Below are 22,125 nucleotides of genomic sequence, written 5' to 3' on the forward strand. Positions count from 1 at the left end.
TTATGTGTCCCTTCAGAAAATAGCAGTGGAAAAAATACTGAAATGGGAGTGCAAAACTTGTAGATCTTGTGGATGTTTGGTTTTAAATGATATACTAGCTTCCTTTGCTCAGTTATATAGGATGACTCCTACACAGGGCTTATTGCTGAAATGAGCATTGGGTGGAACACCTGCTCTCAAATGTTTTTCACACTGTTGCTCTCCTTTGTCCTTTGTAGGTATGGAGAGTGCAATCACACTGTGGCAGTTCCTTTTGCAGTTGCTGCTAGACCAGAAACATGAGCACCTGATTTGCTGGACGTCTAATGATGGCGAATTCAAGCTACTCAAGGCAGAAGAAGTGGCTAAGCTGTGGGGACTCAGAAAAAACAAAACTAATATGAATTATGACAAGCTGAGCCGAGCGCTCAGATACTATTATGACAAGGTAAATTTTGTTATTCTCATGCAGACTAAGAAAATAGAAACACTACCATTTAATATTTCACCTCTATGTGGAAGCTACTCAAAATCTCTAACTAGTTTTTACAACAGACAGCAGTATTGAAGGCAATCATGGTGGAGGTAAGAGGGCAGCTAAAAGATGCACAAGAAAACACTGCACATCCCATTTCCTGAGGAGGGGAGGTTTTGACGTAGTTTCACACTTACTGATACTTTCATGTGTTTATGCATTTGCCTACCCAGTATTTTCTGTAGCTTTTGACAACAATAAAATAACTGTTGATAACGGAGAACTGTTTGATTATTACAGCTTGCATAGGTTCTTCTGGAATGCAGGGAGGTGGTAGAAAGCAGTGATACTGCAATGCAGCAGGCAGAGTGGCAGCTTTACCAGCAAGTATCACCTGTGTCAGAAGAAGGAAGAGACACACAAACAATCCAGCAGCATAGAGGGTGGGGTTGAGTTTTCAGAGTTTTCATGGGACACATCTTTCGGAGTATAGATCTTGTTGGCCAGTGTTTTAGCTAGTCTTGCCTGAGCTTTCTGGTAAATAATTTCTACAATTGCACTGGGTCCTAATTTATTAACTGGAAATACAACGCTGAAACATTTCTACAGTTATGACAGTGCAGTATTACTTCAGCAGGATCTCACTGTAACTATTCCTTTGTTAATGCTCAGTGTTCCTAAGAGTCTGGAAATTTTCCACTATGTCGTTTTAGGACAAAATCTGTGTTAGCTTCAACAGTAGTCTAGATTATATGTTGCTATCATTCATTTAGCAGCAATATATATGACAGAGCACTAATGTCATCTCTTACTGGATGAAAGTGCAGAATAAGAGTAGCAAACAGAGGGACAAGTGGCTGGTCAGGTGGTGGGTGTTGGAGCAGGGATATGTTTGGGTCCATTTGTCAAGGTGGTAGTCTCATGCTGAGCTCATCTCAGGTGAAGACTGTATTTGCTGTAGAACTTCTGGGTATCTCAAGTCAAAATAGTGAAACATGCTTTAATAGGGGTTTCTTCATCAAATTCTTCTGCCCTTGCAAGACCTGAATTTTTCCTTCCTTCATGGATACATCTGTTGAGGTTTGCTAGAACTAATAAGACCCAATGAGGCAGCACAATTTAGGCAGCAATCTTAAAACTGGCAAGCTGTGGTTATCTGTACGCTCTCAGAAGCTGGTTACAGGTAGATAGTGTAGGCATATGCTTAGTGCAGAGCTGTTGGCTGTTGAGAACTTAATTTTCAACCCCTTTACTATGTCAATATGTTATTATTTAAAACTGAAATCTGAAATAATCTGGAATTATTTACATCACTCAATTTGCTTCTGATTTTCAGAGGTCATGACCATGCCCACAATCTAGAAGAGGTCAGTAGAGGTGACTACTGGTGTCTAGGACCTCTGAAAAGAAAATTTCTGTGGTATAGTGGGAGTTCATAAGATCACTGTCACTTTTGTGAAACCATCCTTCACTTTGACATTTAGTTTTTGGTCTTACTCTTCAGCGTGAAGCAAGGTGGCAACAGTATAACAGAGATGCAAAAATGAGAACAGAGAATAACCAGACTTTGTGTTTGATTGCTATAACAGAAAGATGTTTGAAGGAAATCTCTCAGACTTGTCAAGATACTGGAAGGAAAAAATTGCAGAACGCAAATCCAGAGGTGGTAAAATACCTTGCATATTCACCTTTCTCAATTTTAGACTCCAGCAAATTCAAGGAGTTTCCAAATTGTTTCTCCAGCCTTTTTTGGATTAACATACTATTCTTTTTACTAATTAATATTAAATAATTTCAGGATTAGTTCCCCTTAAATGGATATTTTTAATAATATATCTAAATTAATTGTTTTTACTATTTTCAATATTCTTGAAGATTAACAAGGACTCTCATAGATTTTTGAATATTAAAAAGGAAAACTTTATAGCCATGCTTATTGGTCTGTTCTCCTCTTGATTTTCAGAAAAGGCAGTGAGATGAGGTTATACAGTAACACCATTATTCAGTTATGGCATGCTTGCTGCCTGCAGAAGGCAGAGGAAACTAGATACTGTTGCTGAACTGAGCTCCGAGTACTGTTGTCATGTATTATTTGTAGTGCACTAATTCTTGAAGGGCACAGTGGGGCTGGGTGCTATGCAGCCAGTCTAACACAGCAATCAAAAAACAAGTTGACTGCAAATTAACTGTGCACAATTTGATGATCAGACTTTTCATTACTGACACTGGAATTTGGAAGGACTCCTCCTCCTCCTGTAAGAATAATTCAGTTTCAGATTTGGAGCTGTAAATTCTGCAATGAAATGTTTTTGTTATTTTGTCCACTAGAAGTCAGATTTTTCCCCTTAAGATCTTTCAAAGGGTGGCCTGACTGAGAAGGCACAAAAGGACAGGGCAGCGGCTGTTCCAAGCAGTTGGTGCGATGAATTCCCCTTCACTAAGTGCTAAAAAGGCTTCTGCTCAGCATGGGGAAGCTCACGTCATTATATGACTCCAAGCCCTCTGATTATAAGTTTGACTAGGATCAATGGGTGAACGAACGGCGTATCCAGGCAGGGCCCAAATACATGGTTAGTGACTGAACAGACATTGCATAAAAACAAGGGATGAGGTATTTGTAGCACTTGTCCTTTGAGATCTCTCTGATCTCTTAAAATCCATGGAAAATAATGGCTCCTTACTTGAGGCTCCCTTTCTTTTTTTAATCCTCATACTGTTTTCAGTTGCCCCCAACCAGCACACACATACCTTTGTCATCTGTTTTGCCTCTGCTCGTGCAGCATCTGCCAGAGGAGTGGCTGTACAGTCTCTTCACCAGGGCTATGGCTGAGGTGATGGCTTGGTGTTCTTACAGCTGCTTTCTTGAACTGTGTGCTCTTTTCTGTCTGCAAATTTTATCTAGGTGTGGCACAAGGATTTTGGCTGTGTTTCTAGGATTTCTGCAGTCCAATGGAGGTTGTAGCTCCTAGATGGAAAGAAGGATAAGCTCTTTCTTCCCCATGTATTGTGATCAGGGCTTGAACCCCAAACCAAAATTACAGCTATCACTATTTAAATTGAAGGAGTAACTCCTTTAGCAGAAAACAAGCAGTGTTTTAGCAGAAAAAAAGCAGTGAGCCTCTCACTCTCTGTGTGGGTATGGTGTGTTGTGTCCTGTTGGTTCCCAGGCAGTGGAGAAAGGCAGATTATGAGGAATGCGCAGAGGGATGAGGGATCTTGCTGCAGGTTTTGAAGTGAGAGAGATGCTGGTGTAAGATAGCAGATAAAGAATGTTTGTAGGGTGGCAGGGAGTGCTCGGCAGTGGGCTCAGTCCTAAATGCTTCCTCTGCCTTCAGTTCAGTCTGTGTTGCACAGCACAGAAAGGGAAGAAGTCAAGGACAGAAGGAAAGGCTCCTTGGCATTCTTCTTTCCCTTCTGCAAAACAAAAGGGGAAGGGCTGGTGAGGTGAAAGAGCCTCTCTCAGACTTTTGCACTCCTCTCCCCTGGACCATTCACCAGTTTGTGGGATAAACCAAGAGAAGTCTAGACCCTGAGGTAGCCTTATGGAGCCTTCTGACATCCTTGTCCCCTCCCTTGCTCTTGGCAGTGATGGACGTGTTGGCAGCTAGATGTGCTCGGGCAAATGGGATGCACACTGGGCAAATGGGATAAACATTGTGCTGCAGGCTGGGGAGTGGCAGCAGGAAAGGCAAGAGACAGAACTCTGGACAAGACTTCATTTGGTTTACAGAAATATCAACAGGGTCTTCGCTACCTATAACCCAAATGATGTGGCAGCATGTGAGTTTGAGGCAAACAGCAGTGATTTTTTAGAAAAGGTGTCGGCACATGGGATGGGCCTTCCTTTCTTGGGCTGCCCTCTGCTGCTGCTGCGTATGGCTGACACTAACTGAGCTACTGCTTCATGGCTTGTCTTTGAAATTATTCACCTTGGAGAAATAAAAACTGATCACTGGATAAATAGAGGTTTATGAGCTCTGCCATTTTGCTTGGGGGGAACACTGGCTTGTTAAAATTCATCATCTGATTCATCTGAACTTAGAAGTAAATTAATTCCAGTACTAGAGAAAAAAAACACAATTAGGACAAATTCCTTAGCCTGGCTTTGAAAATGAGCATGATGTGCTCCTGAGGCTGATGGGTAGATTTATGCTAAATTCACATATAAAGCACCGCAGGAAATGCAGCGTGTGGCATGTCTTGGTTGTAATTTGCTACCATGATGCTGGTTGCTAAAGGTTTGTAGATAATCTGAAGACTTTCAATTTCCTGTTTCGTTTGTTACCCAAATTCCTCCACCCCTTTATTTAATGTATTTCCCCCATTGCCTCAACAGAGCAGCAGAACAGATGACAGATAGCACTGAGGAAAGGCATCCTGCACACTCTCTACCTACAACTTGAGCAGCATGTCCATCATGTCATACACTTCTGCCGGTCAGAAATCTCTTGTAATGCTTTCAGGCAAGGAAACCCTTCACATCTATTTCCACGCAGAGCCCTCTAGCTTGGTGTGTAGAACTAAAATACCTTTATAAGTAGGATTACTAGATTTATTTTTGTTGAAGTTGCCTGGTTACTTTGCTTTTCTGATAGCTGTAATGACAGATACCTTTTGGAAGTCTCTAGAGGTTTCAGGACTGCTAAAGGTCCCCATGGATATTTCAAGATGACACCACAAGAGGGAAGCTAGTGAATTTTCCTCATGAGGGTTTTTTTTTGAGGGAAAAAGGGTGACTTTAGGAAATTACATGCAAATACCAACATTAATGGGATGTAACAGTTGTGGAAGTCAAGCCTTCAGAAGTTAGGAAATGCAAGAATCACAGTTCCCTGCATAACCTTAATGTTTGCATGAGTTATGCTGTATCTTTAATTACAGTGTCACATACTGTTGCGACGAGCAGCTATTCAGTATTTTCATATCCTCTTTGAACAGTATGTGGCCCCAGGCTTTACTCAGTGAGTGCTATTCAATCTGTCTTCTAAAGACAGAATATATCATTTTAGTTTCAGTTAGTGGCTGCCTGCTTGTTTAGATGTGTTGGCAGTATGAGGTATAGTATATAAATAATACAGGCTTCTTTGTGCTTGGTGCAGTGCAGGGGACAGAGCTGCTCAGGTGCTCTGAAAAGAGGTGCCCATGGCATTCCCTCCCCTCCCATAACAGGTCAGACCCAGTGGCCTTGTTACTAGTTCCTATTTTTAATGCCCAAATGTGGGTGGCAGCATGGAAGAATTGTTTTGGGAAGACGGTCCCTTGCTTGTTCTGCTTACAGAACTTTAGGGTATAAAGTGATAATGTAAGCCACTATTTTACTTTTGGGAAGGTCTCGTCTTGAGTTATCCCAGGGGAAATAGGATATTACAGTGAAACAATAGCAGTATGATGGTGCTAGAGTACCAACTATATGTCTTGTAGTGGTACAGGTAATAAGTGTTATAAGGAAATACTTGAAGGGGCTTTAGAAAATAGCTTTATAGAGAACAGGAAGGAGCTTCTTTCAAGAGTGATGTGTGGAAGTTAAGAAAGTGCTTGTCTGAAATAGCATAAAAGTGCTTATTGAGTGCTGTCTTTATGGAAAGATGGGAGTAAAGAATTTGATAGTAAGAGGTGATGAGAAGAGGAAAAAAACAAAGAACCCCCCTGAAAGGAGTGACAAATAGTTCATGTTTGATGTGAGAGGAAAGGGACGCACAGTGAACTGCAGCAGGGAGACCAGGGAACCTGGCCAAAGGTGCCAGCCAGAGGAGTGGCCTTTGTCTCCCAGATGGAGGTGGGTGAGGAAAGACTGAAATTCATGTAAATGAGAGCCTTGCACTTCCAAAGGTCAGTGCATGATCTAGTAGCAACTGTGCCTCCATCAAAAATTACACAAAATCTAGCTTCTACGCACACAGTATAATAAGCGTAAGTGCATAAAGTATGATGTTAACAGAATCTGCCTGCCTGCACACACTGATGTGGACACACACCCCGTTTTTTGGAGTCAACCATGCAGCCACAGGTACCTCCTGCCAGCTTATGTACTTCAGACACTGGAGTGTGAGCAGCCCTGCCTCTGGGTAGGGTTCCCAATAGCTGAAGGCAGCCTGGCTCCCTCCTGATAGAGTCCATGAGGAATTCATAGCCTAAGTGTCCCTACACGTGTTGCATCCCTCGGTACTCTTGGAAGCCAGAAAACTTGCAACACATCCTAATGGGAGTTCAGAGCAGTAGCTACAGCTTCGGCCCTTCTCCTTCTTTCCCAAGCAGGGAGGTTTACTACCTACAGAGGAGTTCATCCTGTTCTGCCATAAATTTTGACATGTGAGGCATGCTGTTTGTAGGTCACTTGCTGGGAGGAGGAAAAAAGTCCCAGTCTGGTCTTCCCATTCCTAAGGCCCCTCATTAGGCTGAAGTTCAACTAGGAACTGGGTCCCATTTCCCAGCTCAGTCTCTGAGTGACTCCTGCAGCCAGCAAACTTGCTAGCTAACAGGTTGGAGCCAAGCCACTAAAATCCTTGTGTCACACTGGTAGTATAGTTACATCCTAGTTCTAAATGGCTTAAACAGGGAGTAATAGTCAGAGCTGATGAAAATAAAACACGCATGGTAGAAGACATGAAGTCTGAGTTGTACCCATGCACAGGAAAACTTCTGGGGGGAAAAAAAAAATGGAAAGAAACCCAGGGGTCATGTGCTGTTGAGATGGGCAAACAGCTCCTGTGTATTTCGGAAGGGCCTCCAAAAGTAGTAGTGCATATGCATAACTGACACCAAAAAAACCCCAACCACATTATAGCCTGGTCTATGCTGCAGGGGGAACCAGGCCACCAAGTCTTTGGCATCTTGGTCTGTGGAGAAGGGCAGGGGGAGAGACCCCTCCCTCCAGCTGGCGATTGAGAGCACTTGGGTAAGGCTGGTTTTGGAGGTGCTCATAAAGTGAGTGCCTGAAGTGGTGTGGTGTGAATAAGCCTGAGCTCCCTAACACGGCCGGTGCACTAGAGCAGATGTTGGGCAGCACTGTACCCCGTTCGTATCGGCAGCTTTCAAAGCGCTTTGCAGTGAGGGGTGGTCACGCTTGCTGTAGTCACTGTTTTGTAGACTGTAGACAGAGGAGGGGAAGGGCAAAGTGTTCATGTGATGAAACCAGCCAAGAAGCCAACTGAAGAGGGGCATTCCCTGCCCTCCTTCTAAATGTCAGACAGTGCTGCCTCTTGATAAGTGGATTTTTTTGTGGTTTTGTGTATTTTTTGTGTAAGCTGTTGGACTGGAGCCCCTGCTCCTGGCCTGATTGCTCGGTTCTCCTCCCCAGCAGCTGCAGTGGCCCAGCAGTCGTCTTCCCTGGCGGCACAGCCCTGGCCGGCAGCCACTAGCACGCGTTGCAAACCTGCTCATGAGGGAATTGACCTAGAAAATTCAAACAACCACCAAAAAAGGGCTAAATGTGCACATATACTTGCCGTCCTGCTACCAAGCAAGTAGTCTAGTCTCCCTACAAATGGAGTTCTTAATATAAGGAAGCCTTCTTTGCCCTTTCAAACTGAGGGTAGAAAACACTGGCTTGTCGTGGTGCCTGTCACTGTCTTCTGTGCTTTGAATCATCGTCCATAGCTCAGAATGATTCTGACAGATCACTGAGGTGATGATAAAAATAAGCTGCTTTTTGCCTTCACTTCACTTATTTGTCAAAAAAATTTAGAACGTCAGTGGCATTCTGGAGGCACTTAATTAATTTACGCCCTTATTTTCTCTCAATGCTGATGGAGTTTTCCTCAGGCTCCATGTTTAAGAGAAGCCTGTGAAGTGCTTGAGGGATCTGTACTTGAATCCTTTTCATCTCCAGCCATCATTAAGTGGGCCTTTGCTGCAAGCTTACGGAGTTAGAGGAGCCACACAGAGAGACCTTCTTAAAATATAACTATATTTAATAGTAACAGAGGAAGTATAAACTCACCAGCCTGTTTGGTTGCTTTTTATAGCAATGTTCCCCTGTTTCAAGCCTACACCAGTGTAAAAGTGCCGCCCTTAAATACATTTAATCTTTTTATGCTGGGAGTCACAATTTTCCAAGTAGTTGCCAGTGCTTGATGTAACAATAACTCAAAGCTGCCAGGAGCAGATGGGAGGGGTTACTTGAAATTAAAAATTATATATTGAAAAAAGGAAACAAAATCTAAATTGGGGTGGGTTTTTTTGTATGTGAGTAGTTTGGAAGTTTTGCATTTTTCAAGAATGTAGAATTGAGAATGCAGAAGAAGTGTGTCCAGCCAGTTTCACCTAATTAGCACACAGAAAAAATCTAGACCAAGCCCAAAGCCATGGGAATTAAAGCTCATGTAGACTGAGAACCTGTGGGCGAACTATAAGTCCTGAACTTTTAGAGGGCAATATTTTTGGAGAGCATTGCAGAATCTGCTAGGTGGGTAGACATGCATGCAGCTCAGCATGGAAGAGGGTAGTTTTGTGCCTTTAGTCTGAGCTTGCTGAGCTTCTCCTCTATGCTACAGATCCGTGTTATCAACTTGGGAAACAACTTGCTCTGTTTGTGCCACAGCTCCTGACCTGTGAAGCAAAGCTGCATCCAAGGGCTTTTTGTAGGATTAATTTTGTATTCAAGAAGGTGCCTGAATGAAATGTCAATACAGTCAGAAGAATTACAGAGTGGAGTAGCCGAGCTGAAAGACAGGAGAGGTTCTGATACCCAAATGCAGACTCCTCTTTCCCAAAATTGGCCCTGCTTTTGTGACAAAAAAGGGTGCATTGCAGGCACTGCAAGCAGCCAGAACTAGGTACTGTCCACATACAAATACGAGTGATGCATGCATTACTTTTTCTTCCCTTTTTTTCATTTTCAATATTAAAGAAATATTTCCTCTACTGGTTTCGGAATGTGTGGTAGAATGAAAACCAAATTAGATTTTTAGGAATAATGTAAATATTTACATTCCTATGTGTACAGCAAAGTAAATGTCTGCAGAGCATCAGGTGGAAATGCAACAGATGTGTGCCCCACTAAAGGGTAGCTTCTTGGAAAGGGTTTTTCAGAGGTGACTTACAGACAAACTCTCCAACAGGGGCTTCAAGACGGGAGAAATCACCATGGAAATCTAAGGAAATACTGCTTCTTGTCTTCCACAGCACTTGGCTTAGGGTGGTAAATGTTCCAGTCCTTTTCCTAGGCCAGGCCAAGCACCTGGTGCCCTAATGTGCCTCTGCAGAGGAGCTCACATCAGGTCTTTGGGGATACCGTGCAGTGGGTTAGAGCAGGTGGCATACCGGGGTTTGCAGGAAGAGAGCTGGGACTGGAAATGGGACCCTCGTGGAAGATTTCAATTTCCAAGGGGCTCAGTTCTTTCCCTAAAGGGAACGCTTTTAGTATGGCAAATATGAAGAAAAAAATAAATAGTTCTACATAACTTTGAGAGGTTTGGGATAATTAATAATTCATTTCAATAGCCAGTTTAGACTGATGAAAACCTTCTGCCTGCATCAGTGAGCATCCTGAGCCTAATGCAAGCCTGGAGATAGCACAAAGGATACAACAGGACACAAATACTTTTCCAGCCCGTGCAAGTGATTGCATTTGTCACAGACACAGCTCAGGACTGTTGAAAGAAGGATGGTCAGCCCAAGCCTTCTGCGTGCAGGCAGGAAGAGAGGGTAAACAACCGGAGCAGGGATGCTGCAGTGGTTTTGTCCCTTGCAGACGTTTCAAGAGTGTTTCATACTCCACGGTAGTTGGTGTCACTTTTGAGAGGCATAAATGAAGGAGTTTGCCTTCGTTGTGCTATGCAAATTGGTGTGGCTTGAGTCTGCAAGGCGGCAAAATTGTTTTTACTGGAAAGAAAATATTCCCAAGCTGCTGGAGAGGAAGTGAGGGGAAACCAGCCCACCAGTAGGTCTTTATCACCTAATAATGGAGATTTTGTTAGGCACTATGAGGAGCAGGGGTGGCCTCCCTGGCTGAGCAGAGGTATGGGAATGAGCCAAGGATGAGCAGCGTGAGGAGCCCCACTGAAATGACCTGCTCAACCTGAGGATGGAGCAGTGCCCCCCTGCCCTCGTGATCCCCCTTATGTTTGCTGTGCTCAGTGCCTCTAAAATGCCGATCTTTCCAGCATCTGCTTTTGTATTTGCAGAACATCATCAAGAAAGTGATCGGACAAAAATTTGTGTACAAGTTTGTCTCCTTTCCTGAGATTTTAAAAATGGATCCACATGCTGTGGAAATCAGCAGAGAGAGCCTTTTGCTGCAGGACAGCGACTGTAAGATGCCGTCTGAGGGCAGGGATCAGCACAAGCACAGCTTGTCAGCACTGAAAAGCACAAGCCGTAATGAATATATCCACTCTGGCCTGTACTCCTCTTTCACTATCAACTCTCTGCAGAACCAGCCAGACCCATACAAGCCAATCAAAACAGAAAAACTGGAGGAGAAGTCAGAAGGAAACACACCAGTCGAAGAAGTTCGGACTGTTATAAGATTTGTGACAAACAAAACAGACAAACAAGTTATGAGGCCCATGGTGTCATTGCCTTCCACTTCCGAAACCGCAGCTGCCTCTGCTTTTCTCAGCTCATCAGTATCAGCTAAAATATCTTCCTTAATGCTACCCAACAGTGCCAGCATTTCACCTCCATCGTCATCTTCCTCCAGGTCGCCATCTCTGTCTCCCACCTCACCCCTCCCTGTAGAACACAGGAGCCTCTTCCTTGAGTCCAGTTGCCATGACTCAGATTCCCTTGAGCCTCTGAACCTCTCCTCAGGCTCCAAGGCAAAATCTCCATCTCTTCCCCCAAAGGCTAAAAAACCCAAAGGCTTGGAAATCTCTGCCCCACCTATGGTCCTCTCCAGCACTGACATCGGTTCCATCGCCCTTAACAGCCCCGCGCTTCCTTCAGGATCCCTGACTCCAGCTTTCTTCACTGCACAGGTAAGACCTGCCTGTCTCCTGTACCCTTGCTTTAGCCAGGTATTACCTCTGTGTGGCCAAGAGCGTTAGCTCTACGGGTCTGTCATCATCTGATGAAAAAAAATCCCCAACACGTGGGGAAGAGGGAAACATAACAGAAGTCTGAACAAAAGGTGGAAAGTAGGTTCCTCCTGGGGCTTCTACATGAGTGTGGGAAAAGCCATCGCAGTTCACAGACTGCGCAGAAGGATGAGATGGGCAGCCGTTAGTTAACAAGAGTGAATCACTTATCAGTTCAAAACAGCAGCCAGGTCTACAAAACAAGCAGAAAAAAGCCAAGAAGGAAAACACAGGGATTTTGTAGGTCACAACTTGAGCATGCATATTGTGGGATGCTTGGTTAGATTTCTCTAGTAGATGTTGTATCCATTCAAAAAGTGTGACCTTTCCATTAGTATTTGAATATGGAGCAAATTAATTAGTTTTTAAGACAAGACTCTTAAGTCAGTTTCAACTTCCAAAGTTTTACAGATCCACAGAGTACTTGCCAGAGCTTCCTTTCAGCAGACACCTACTGAATAAGCAGTAGGTTATTTTGTCTTTTTAATCACGTATTTGTGGTAACGTCAATGGCAAGTTCTCAGTTTCAAGCAAGTCTATGAAAAAAAATCTAGCAGTTCAGAGGAGAAGAGGAAAAATCACATAGATAATGACCTGGTGTGTTCATCGGTGAGTTTTGTCTTATGCTACCACTGCAAAATTAGACAAAAAAACGCAAAAGTAAAATTATCCTGGGGACGATGCCTGCGGCGCAGCCACCTGTCAGGGGTGTCCGAGCTGGCCGCGGGCAGCGTCGTGTGCCTGCACGGCACGCAGGCCTGGCAGAGGTGAGCGTCGGCGAGTGCCCTGGGCCAGCGCAGCGCTTGCTCTCGCTGAGCTCGTCAGCTGGCGGCAGGGGAGGTTCGTGCAAAGCCATTGCAGTTCAGACACACCTGTTGGCCACTGAGGTATGGGGTTGTGTCGCAAAGGAAGAGGATTTTGTGGGCCGTTATCTGTCACTTTTGACATTGTAAAGCCTTTAAGTGAAGTTATGTTTGGCAGGAAGAACAGAAGTGTGGCAAACCAAAATTGAGGTGCATTGACAGACTCATAACCTCTAACTGTGGTATAACCACAGTACGTATTTTGCTTGCAGGGAGCAAATCTGACAAATATATTAGATGCCAACCAGACACAACGACAGCATGAGTTACTACAAGCTCGTTTTAATCTACTGCTGCCCCAAATCTCAGTATGAACAGAGATTTCTTTCCTCATTTTGTATTTCTTTGAACACTTAATTTTCTCATTCTCTGTAAACTGATGTACTTATCTGAAAGACATTGGCAGGAATTAGGTGAATGATTGTGGCTCTCCTTTAGTAGGATGGCTAGCTAAGGCTGTGACGATTGTTATCCGACTTAATGCCATTACAAATCTTTTTTTACAGGTTGCTCTATCACAGAAGAGGCAGATGGCACCCATGTAGGGTAGTCCCTGGGTCCATTTATTTAAACTCTTGGCTATACATCAACATAGCTTTTTTCCTCTTTTTTAGCCTTCTATTTCCAGCGTCGATAAGAAGCACCCTGCATCCTAAATACTTGATCTAATGAATATAAATTAAAAGCTATACGATAACAGTGTTCAGGTAACTAAAACCACAATGCAAAATAACTAAAGCCATAATTTAGGCTGGAGATCTGCATTTCATCCCATTCTTCTAGGCAGAATGTGCACCGTATCTCAAATGATCTCTGATTTGTCAGGTCCGAGTGGTAGACACACACTCCCATGGGGCAGGTGCAGAACAGGATGTCAGACACCGGTTCCTGCTCCAAGAGTGATGCAGGTTCAGGGAAGGTCCTGCTGCCTGAGAGGTATTTCAGATGGCTTTACATCCTACCTGGCGGTCACAAGCAATACCCTCAGGTGGAGCCCCGTGAAAGGGCACGTGATATGCACAACCTGTTTCAGTACAGAAAAAACGGGTTTGAAGATGTCACTGTATACAGTACCATTCTTTGGTAGAGAAATACCAGCTTTCCATTTGGTTAGCTTCAAAGAGAGAGATTTAGATTTTGTTCAGTACTTGCTTCTTTTACAAATTACTTATGCTTGTTATTTTTGTTGGCTCTCCCTTAGCCAGTGGGGATATATGATTTGACTCATCCTTTTTTTCTTCAGGCCTCTAACTTTAGCATTTGCAACATTTACAACATGCTGTTTTCTTATGGACATAGTAGCGTGCCAGCAGCCAGCATGTGCGTGGTCTGTATTGTATCCACATACACCATCCAGGCTCCAGCACGTGCCTAATGACATGGGAAGTAATGGACGTGTGGCAGCACTTGTCCGTTATCTGACAGCTAGAAGTGACAAGAAAGGTTGTACTTACAGACGTTCTTTGTCAGAGAAGTCGGGAGCCATGAGCATCGTCGCTTAGCGTAATCCTCTCTGTGCAATGAATTATTTCTATTTAAATTGTTCCTGTACTTAGGTTATAATGGCGTTTTTTAAGTAGGAACTTCCCACTGGATTCCACAGATGTACAGCTGCATGAGGGCAGAAAATGAAGTGACACATCAATTTCCACGCGTAATTTAAGGATAGCCTGTGCTGTGGTGTTCACGCTTACGTTTCCTCTGGTGGTTTTGATGCTTGGCTGATGGCGATACCGAGAACAAGCCTGGGAGGCCCAGTGCTCTTTTTGCATTAAATATTAACAGATTTGGAGGCTTGCTTTGGCTGGCTCTTGGCTCGGGCAAAACTTGCAGGCGTTCGTGCTCTGATCATCGGAGGATGCGAGCTTTTGCTTAGCGCTGTTGGTAGGCATGTTAACATGCTTCCGGAGATGAATGGAGGACAGCTCAGTTTCAAATCTCCTCTCACTCTGAAGACTTGTTCTGCCTGTATCTAGCTAGGAATAAACACCTCCAAGTTTCTTTACTATTTTCAAAAGACCCTCACAAGAACTGCATTTTCAGTTCTGGATATCTGCAACTTCTTAGAGAAAAAATAAAGCAGCGTGGCATAGCTCAGTGGAGCTCTTCGTACAGTTGGCACGATACTGTGTCCTTACTCAACTGTTGTTGGGTCTTGCTGTTTACATCTTTGGTTGTAAGGTTAGTAGGCTCCTCTGTAAGTAGATCTCTCAGTATTTATCCTGACCTAATTAGGTGTGTTCTTTGTCAGTCTTGTATATCCCTGTCAAGAGCCTTCTGTCCATGGAGCATCAGCTTGTAGCAGAGGACAGGAAAGGCACTCTCACTGGTGCTGCCATTTTCCTGCCCTGTGAAAGCACCATGGTCCTGGGAAGAGGTTGTTGGTGAAGGAGCCCATTCACAAGTGCTTGCTTGTCAAGTATTTTTTCTGAGGTATCTTGACAAGAGCTGTCACTTGATCAGCTCAAGACAGAAATTTTCTCCTCACCAGGCCTCCACCTACTCTTTGCCTCTTTTGATGTCATCCAGATATATCCAAACCCTGACACCCTTGGTACTCCTGTGACTGCCATTCCTGCTGTTTTACTGCATGAACACCAATCTCGCAGTTCTGCCAGTGCACAGCAGTACCCCCCTGCAGCTCATGCTACAACAGCTGCCAGATTGTTCACCTCTTGGCTGGGAAACCTATTCCAAATTCCGGCTTTTCAGTCCATCAAACCCAAGCTTCATCCTCCCTTTTCAAGCCTCTTCACAGCCTTCCTCTCCTCCCCATTCCCCTGCTTTCCCAACATAAGCAGCCTTTAGACTTTACTGGGGTTTCTTCCATGGTGTTTGGTATTTCTGATCCACCTTCTTCTGCACAAGGGAGATGGCAGTGTCCTTTCCCTTTGCATTTCTCCATGAACCTCACTTCTTTTGAGATTCCTTAGAGAAATCAGCACCTTCAAGAGCAGCCAAGATCTTTGTATTGAACAGCCTTTCACACACCATGGGACAGAATCACGGGGAGGACCTTAATGTTCGCTGCTAGTTGTCTTTCCCATCTCTTCTGCTGATGTTAAACTAATTGTTTGACCTGGTTGTGAACTCCAGTGCAAGCACGTCAGAGCAGGTCTCTATTCCTGTGTGTTTGCACAGAGCCTCCAACACCGCAGCCGATCCCTCAGGCACTGCTTTGCAAATAACAAGTCCATCATATTTGAAAATCTGCATGACCCGTGATACCTGCCTTTCTGAGCCTGCCCACCGCAGAGTCCTAACAACGGCTTGTGACAGCCCGTGGTGTAAGCTCTTGTTAACTGGGAGCCCCAGTTGCAATTGTATGTGGGAGGTAGAGTTTACATTTCTGGCCCGGTGGGAGGCTAGCAGGTACCAGAATGCATGATGTGCCGGTTATTAGGCGAAGATACTCCTTATCTATCTATCTATCTATCTATCTATCTATCTATCTATCTATCTATCTATCTATCTATCTATCTATCTTCTCTTTACATCTTCTAAACTCTGGACAGAGTTCAGAGTTCGGCAGAGCACAGAGAAACACAGAGAACAAGTACTAACACAGAGAAACAAGTACTTACTTGCCAGGTGTGCACTCAAATTCTGTTAAGTGCTTTGCTAAATAAGATTGATTTTGATAATTGGTATCAAGATTACTAGTGAGATTAACTCTTATGCCAAATACTTTGTTCAAAACTGTCACACCACTTTCATGTTCTTTTTTGGAAAGAGAAAAGTTACTCTGGATAACAATTCATGTGACTCTTCCTTTGAATGGAGATTTGCATGTGCTTTAGCTCTGCCTCCCCTCCAGTCGTGCTTTAGAAGTGCTGAGAGCATTCCCAGCTCTCCTTGTGCGCCATGGCACTGGAAGGAGCCACCTCCGAGCTGCGCAAAGCCTTGGATTCTTAGTTCTTGCCATTTTGGTTCTTTTGAAGCAATTAGCTGTGCTCTCTGCAGTCCCTCTGGGCACTCAACCCCTCCGCTTGCCTCTCGCTGCGTCAGCCCCTGCACTGCCAGTTTCTTGAATCTTCTTCCATTTTGAACAGGCGCCATCAGAGGAGCAAACTTCAAAGGCCAGCAGTGGCTCTTTTGGCTCCACACGCAATTGCATTAATGCTTCAAAAGCCGCAGTCAGTTCAAGCAATTGCTGCCCTTCAAAAGGTAAAAAAATCATTCTGAAGGAGACTAGGCTGTGTTTACAGACATCAGGGCACGCGTGCTATTTTATACGATCGCATGAACGTGGTTTATATGAACAGTTACTGGGCTTCTCCTTAAGCGAATTGTAATAGAAACGAAATCAGTTTGCATATGAAGGAATATTAAATGTGCAGGTATCCAGTACCGACCGCCACGGAAGCAGGACGCCGGGCTGCATGGCAGTTGCTGCTGGCCGGTACGCTCAGCGTGCTGTATGCCTGATGTCACTGGGAAAAGGGGCCAGTAGGTGAAGTGTAAGAATTCAGGGGTCGTGACTACTGTACGAAGCTGTAACTCCTGAAGCATGCATCATAGGGTGTTTTTCTGTCTTGCAGACCCCAAATGGATTATTGCTGACCCCAAGCCCGCTGCTGTCTAGCATTCATTTCTGGAGCAGCCTCAGTCCTGTTGCTCCTCTGAGTCCTGCCAGGCTGCAGGGACCAAACACTCTGTTCCAGGTAGGTCTTTTCAATGCACATTTCTGAAAGCGTGTATGTGGAAGAGACATCAGGGGAACATCTCCTCACGTCAGTCTGGAGCTTCTCAAATAGTTTGAGACAATATGGCTGTTAATTGGCGTTTTTAAAGAGAGGCCTATTTATTTGTACCCTCTTTAAACCCTCGGCAGCACAGTCAGAACCTACGGGGCAGTGTCTGCTGCAGCAAGCACATATATACTGTACGAAGGAAACAAAAATAAATGCTGGACACCAGTACGAGTAGGTAACTGAGCCCTCAGAGCTTCAGGAAAAGAGTGCAGACCAGTCAGGGACCAGCCAGGAGAGTGGTGGAACATGGACTCCGGGAAAACCAAGACCAGTCTGGGTCTCACACAGTAAGGTGGGTGTAGGTTTATCCTTCTGTCCTAATGAGCCACTTCTCACTCAGAAAGATAGGGCATAGCTGTATTTACAATAAGGGCACTCTGAACCTGAAGGCTCCATTTCCAGTTCTCCTGCAAATTATCCATGTGTTGTCAGCCAAGTTACTTCATACCTCTGAGCATGACCTCTCCGTATATCACAGGAGAAAGGCAGCATTGTCCCCTCTCTGTCATTGGTACTGGGAGAATAAAAATCTCAAAGTTTTATAGAGATGTGGTAAATAAAAAAGTTGTTAAGTAAAGTAAACAGTGATGGCCACAGTACTCAGCTGCAGCATTGGCTCAAGGCTTAGGAAGAGGATGGTGAGAATGGAATTAGCAGCTCCAGCTGTAGGTGCTGCAAAACAGCTGATTCAGTAAGTCACAGAAGAAATTATGCTGATCAGCTGATGGGCAAGAAGCACAAGAAGCTGATGGCCACCTGAGCAGCTGAAGAATGCAGGGACATCCTGGAATGATGTTGACTTGATGATCTTAAAGGTCTTTTCCAACCTTAATGATTTTGTGAATGAACTCCCCGGCTGCTGTGATGGGCCAGCACTAAAACAGGAGGGGGCTGCTGCTAGACAGGGACCCTGGGTTAATCTCTGAACATTCAGGGAGACTGAATGGCCAACTGCAGGGCTGGGCCTTAGCTCAAGTGTTCTGCTCCGGTATGATCTTCACTGGGGCAGAAAGTCCTTCTACCTCCCATGGGACAGCTTGAGCATGGAGCCCTCAGGCTCCTTATTTGTGTTTCAGATAAACTCGTTTATCCCTATTGGACTTCAGTTTTGCACATGTGGTTAGAACCAGCCAGACATTGCAACTGAGAGGGGAGTGTCTGAGCCATGGCCTGGAATGAGCTTGTACAGACACACGCTGGCCATCCCCTGCGGGAACGGAAAGTGAAGCGTGGCCTTGGCTCTCTCCCTTCCAAGAGACCCAAAGGGCCTTCTATAAATGGCATGGATTCAGGCAAAGGCCACAATGACAACTCCGTAGAGCACAAAGCTTTATCTTAACAGCCAAATGGGAAGTGACAACCGCAGCTGAAGCCTAGCCAACCCCACCGAGAGCTGCTGGGTCGGGCCGTGTCGGCGTCGGGGCAGAGCTCTCCCCAGGCTGCCTGCACACCACGCTCCATGCATCTAGTCAGGGAATGGAGGCAAGAGCTGGAGCTGCTTCACAAGGTGCTTTTGCTTTCACCTTGGTGAACGGTTGAGAGACCATTTGGTCACTGTTGAAGGAGTCAAAATCTTGCCAGCAGCCAGAGGCCGGGGCAGCTCTGCGGCTGCCTGCCTGCCTCTGCACACTTGCCTGCTGGCGCCCATGGAGGAGAGATCAGGCTCCCATCTTGCCTTTTCTTTCAGGTGTGTGCTGCTTTTCACAATAGCACTATGCTGGGCACCGCCTACAGTTCTACTAGTATTTGTGTAAGTACAGGGACCAGGATGGGATCCATCCACGGCCACGGTCCAGCTAAGCCCAGGACAAGCCTAGGGGAAAGTACGGTCCCTCCCTTAATGAACCGGGAGGAGCCTGTTCTGGCACTGCTGGACACAACTACGTGCACACTCCCTCACAGAGCACATAAATGCTTATTAACTGGTACAAACTCCTCCTTCAAAGCTTTTAAGGTGAAAGCAACTCCCATACACCTATGCCTATACACCCTTACAGCCTGCGTAGGGCATCACTGAAATCTGAAGTCTCCTTCCACACAATTTACCTTGATATATTGACCTACCTGGAAAGTCTTCCCTTTGAAGCGGTACTGCTGTGTAATTAAACTTACTTTGGTGTTTCATCATTGAAATTACCACATAACTGGAACAGTGAGAGGCTTCCACAGAACTGGTTAATTCAAGAAAATGCAGCCAAACTCAAGGATTACCAACTTCGCATGAATTAAGTGCCAATTAAATGAAGCGCATTTTTTTTTTTGTCACTACTGTATAGACAGTAGCACTGAGAGGGCATAGTCAAGTTCCAGATCCCCACTGTATGGAGGTGTATGAATAAACAAAGAGCATCATCCTAGCCCTGGGGGCTACAGAGACAACGGGAAGAAGAACAAGAGAGCTGGGCCGGGGTGAAGTCCAGGGGAAGGATGAAATCGTGACATGAGCATTGTTTGCATCTCGGGCTGTAGTGCCAGCATGCCACCCCCCCGACAGACACCAAAGATCACACAACCTTTTTGTTAGCTTTAGAAATCCCATGGAACAGAGCACAATTTACATGTCTCACTTCAGAAGCCTAGACTAGAAAAGCAAGAGCTTGTAATCAAGTTCTGTATTTTAATGACTCTTGGAAGAAGTGAAGGAAACATTTCCTGAGGTCTGGTTTGGTTAAAATAGAGGTGTCAGCCCATCCTGGCCACAGCAGGAGCGTGGTGCCGGCCCCCCGCAGCAGGCTGCTGAGCCTGTGCTGCTCGGCGTGATTTTCAGCTGAACGTTGGAAGATAGAGATCATTAACTAACATCTCAGTGGAAAAGTAATCCTCTTGCAAGCAGATTATATGCACGTGTAGAGGTTGATTACACCACAGTTGGCTGTTGAAGGACTGATCTGATAAGGGGTAAAAATACATCAGACCCTTGAAGTTGGGATCTCTGTTATTCAGCTTTGTCTCTCTGAAGCTAACAGAAACCGAGCGCGGAGCTTGGGGAACTGGGCCCTGAGGCCAGATCCGTATCTACCACTGGGCTAATTCCCACCTCGTGCTGTAGCAAGTTTATTCCACCTACTTGCTTTGCTTTTTCTCAGGTCAGATGTTAAGAACTAGTCAATACACGTCACTGCAGGCAGGTTCCAGTCAGGATGCTGTCATGAACTAGAAATATATGGTTTACATATGGAACTAGTATTTTTTGCACAGTATTTCAGAAGTAGGAGGTTAATACTAAATTGCAAGATATTCTGCTTCACATACTAAATGATCCAGCACAGCTAGTGTACAGTTTCTTACTGAATACGGAGAGAAACTGTGATTACTCGAGAGTAATTTGCCCCATGTTTTGTATTCACAATAGTACTGTTTCTGCTAGAAACTAGATCTCAGCTTTCACTTTTGCAGAGCTCTTTTCTGCTTTGCTTTTATGCAGGGCAGATGAAAAGCATGGATGCTAATTAGTATTTTGTGGATTGAAAAACATTTTTGGAAGCAGAATGGATGGCAAATGTTGCTCTATAGTATTCACTTTCTCAGAGTGAGGGTAGTTGTGTTGTTATGTGAACTTTTATATAAAATATAGCCAATAATAGATTTATACCTCCCTGTACGTTTACAAATTGTTCAGGTTTCCTCCTCTATTTTACGTTCCCAATGGCTGATGCAGGCACTTGGTATAGATCTTCCTGTATAGAAATGACAAGTCTTGAAACCATCTGGAGTCAGTTGCTAATGCTAAATGCATGTGCTTCTGGGCTGAATGCTTTGAGATAAAGAGTAATTTTTACCTTTTGGCCTCTTACAGTTTCCAACTCTGCTAAATGGTCACATACCAGTGCCACTCCCCAGTCTGGATGGAGCCTCTTCTCCAGTACTGCTTTCTCCAAACGCTCAGAAATCCTGATGACGCCTCATCACACCAAGGACTTATTGGTGGATTTAACACTTCATTCCTATGGGCTAGTTTTTTCCTGTGTCATGAGAAGGACATTGTGAAACCCTCTATTACTTTGGTTTGCACTTTTCATTACATGGATAATCTACTTTTATTATGTTAGCATTTTTAAACAGTGTTTATATATAAAAATATATATAAATCTGTTTTGCATTAAATGAATTATAATTTTTTTATATCATAGCTCTCAAGTGTTGAACACTTCTGTTGTTGATGAAGTACTTTTCTTAATGGATGGCAGCAATGTATCTAATAAGGATGTGAAGCTTCTTTTTAATCCCTTTTTCTGCATATTATGCATTGTGCTTGGGTAAACTATAACCGGCTGTGCCTTCTTTTGCATAATGTCATGTAAATGATTTATATATTTTCTAGTATTAAGATAAAAAGTTGAAAGACAAAACTAGTATTGAACAGCCCTATGGTAGTATTTCAGTATTTTCTCCACGGATAGGCCATATGATGCAGTGTATTCATGTAACTTTGTATTAAGTGCTTTCAAATTGTATAAGAATAGCCTTATAATTTTTCTTTGCTGAAGTGAAAAAGGTAATCAAGGTTACAGTCAGGAGAGGCATTTAGGAGTAACAAAGCCACATTTACACATTTATGCCCAAGTTCTTCCATGGAGTTGCAACAGGAAGGAACTGAGCTGTGTCTATTCATGAGACATTTCCAGCATTTGAGAATACTTCTGTAGAAAAGGAGACGTTGCTCAGAATTTATTTGGCATATACTTCTTACGATCTGTCAACATTACAGCTGGAAAGCCTGCAACTATCTCTGTCCTCCCAGGGAACGCACATCATTCACGATAGAGGATTTCCAGGTGCTTTGTTCAGTCGTGCCAAGTGCCTTCTACTATTTCCCTGGAAAGATTATTGTAGCTACTAAGGCTCAGAAGGTCGCATTTCCCCCTCCCACAAAGCTGGAAAAGTTACAGGACTCTAAATTAATGCCTGGTGCTTGTAAAGAGGCATACTGTACATGTGGGATGTTTATGTATAAACATCTGAATTCTGGATTAAAAAACAGCACTGTGTTACTATATACTTGCAAAGTGAACTTACTGGGTATGTCCTTTACCTTG

The 22,125-nt window shown here is 44.2% G+C and overlaps 1 protein-coding gene across 4 annotated transcripts; it reads left to right on the forward strand.

The window, feature by feature from the left end:
• Positions 1-220: 220 nt before the first annotated feature.
• Positions 221-20,984, forward strand: ELK3 (ETS transcription factor ELK3; the record flags this gene model as incomplete). 4 transcript variants are annotated; one of them, XM_081996769.1, is made up of 5 exons in its annotated part: positions 221-427; positions 10,579-10,922; positions 11,142-11,373; positions 16,877-16,999; positions 20,886-20,984. In XM_081996769.1, 5 exons carry the CDS (start codon positions 221-223, stop codon positions 20,982-20,984), a joined length of 1,005 nt encoding a protein of 334 aa, XP_081852895.1. The 4 variants fall into 4 exon arrangements, with proteins under 4 accessions (XP_081852895.1, XP_081852893.1, XP_081852896.1 ...); XM_081996767.1 differs by having other exon boundaries at positions 10,579-11,373; XM_081996770.1 differs by lacking the exon at positions 10,579-10,922 and having other exon boundaries at positions 11,035-11,373.
• Between the last annotated feature and the right edge of the window lie 1,141 nt (positions 20,985-22,125).

Source organism: Phaethon aethereus, assembly GCF_964289735.1.
Source record: "Phaethon aethereus genome assembly, chromosome: 1".
NCBI lineage: Eukaryota > Metazoa > Chordata > Aves > Phaethontiformes > Phaethontidae > Phaethon > Phaethon aethereus.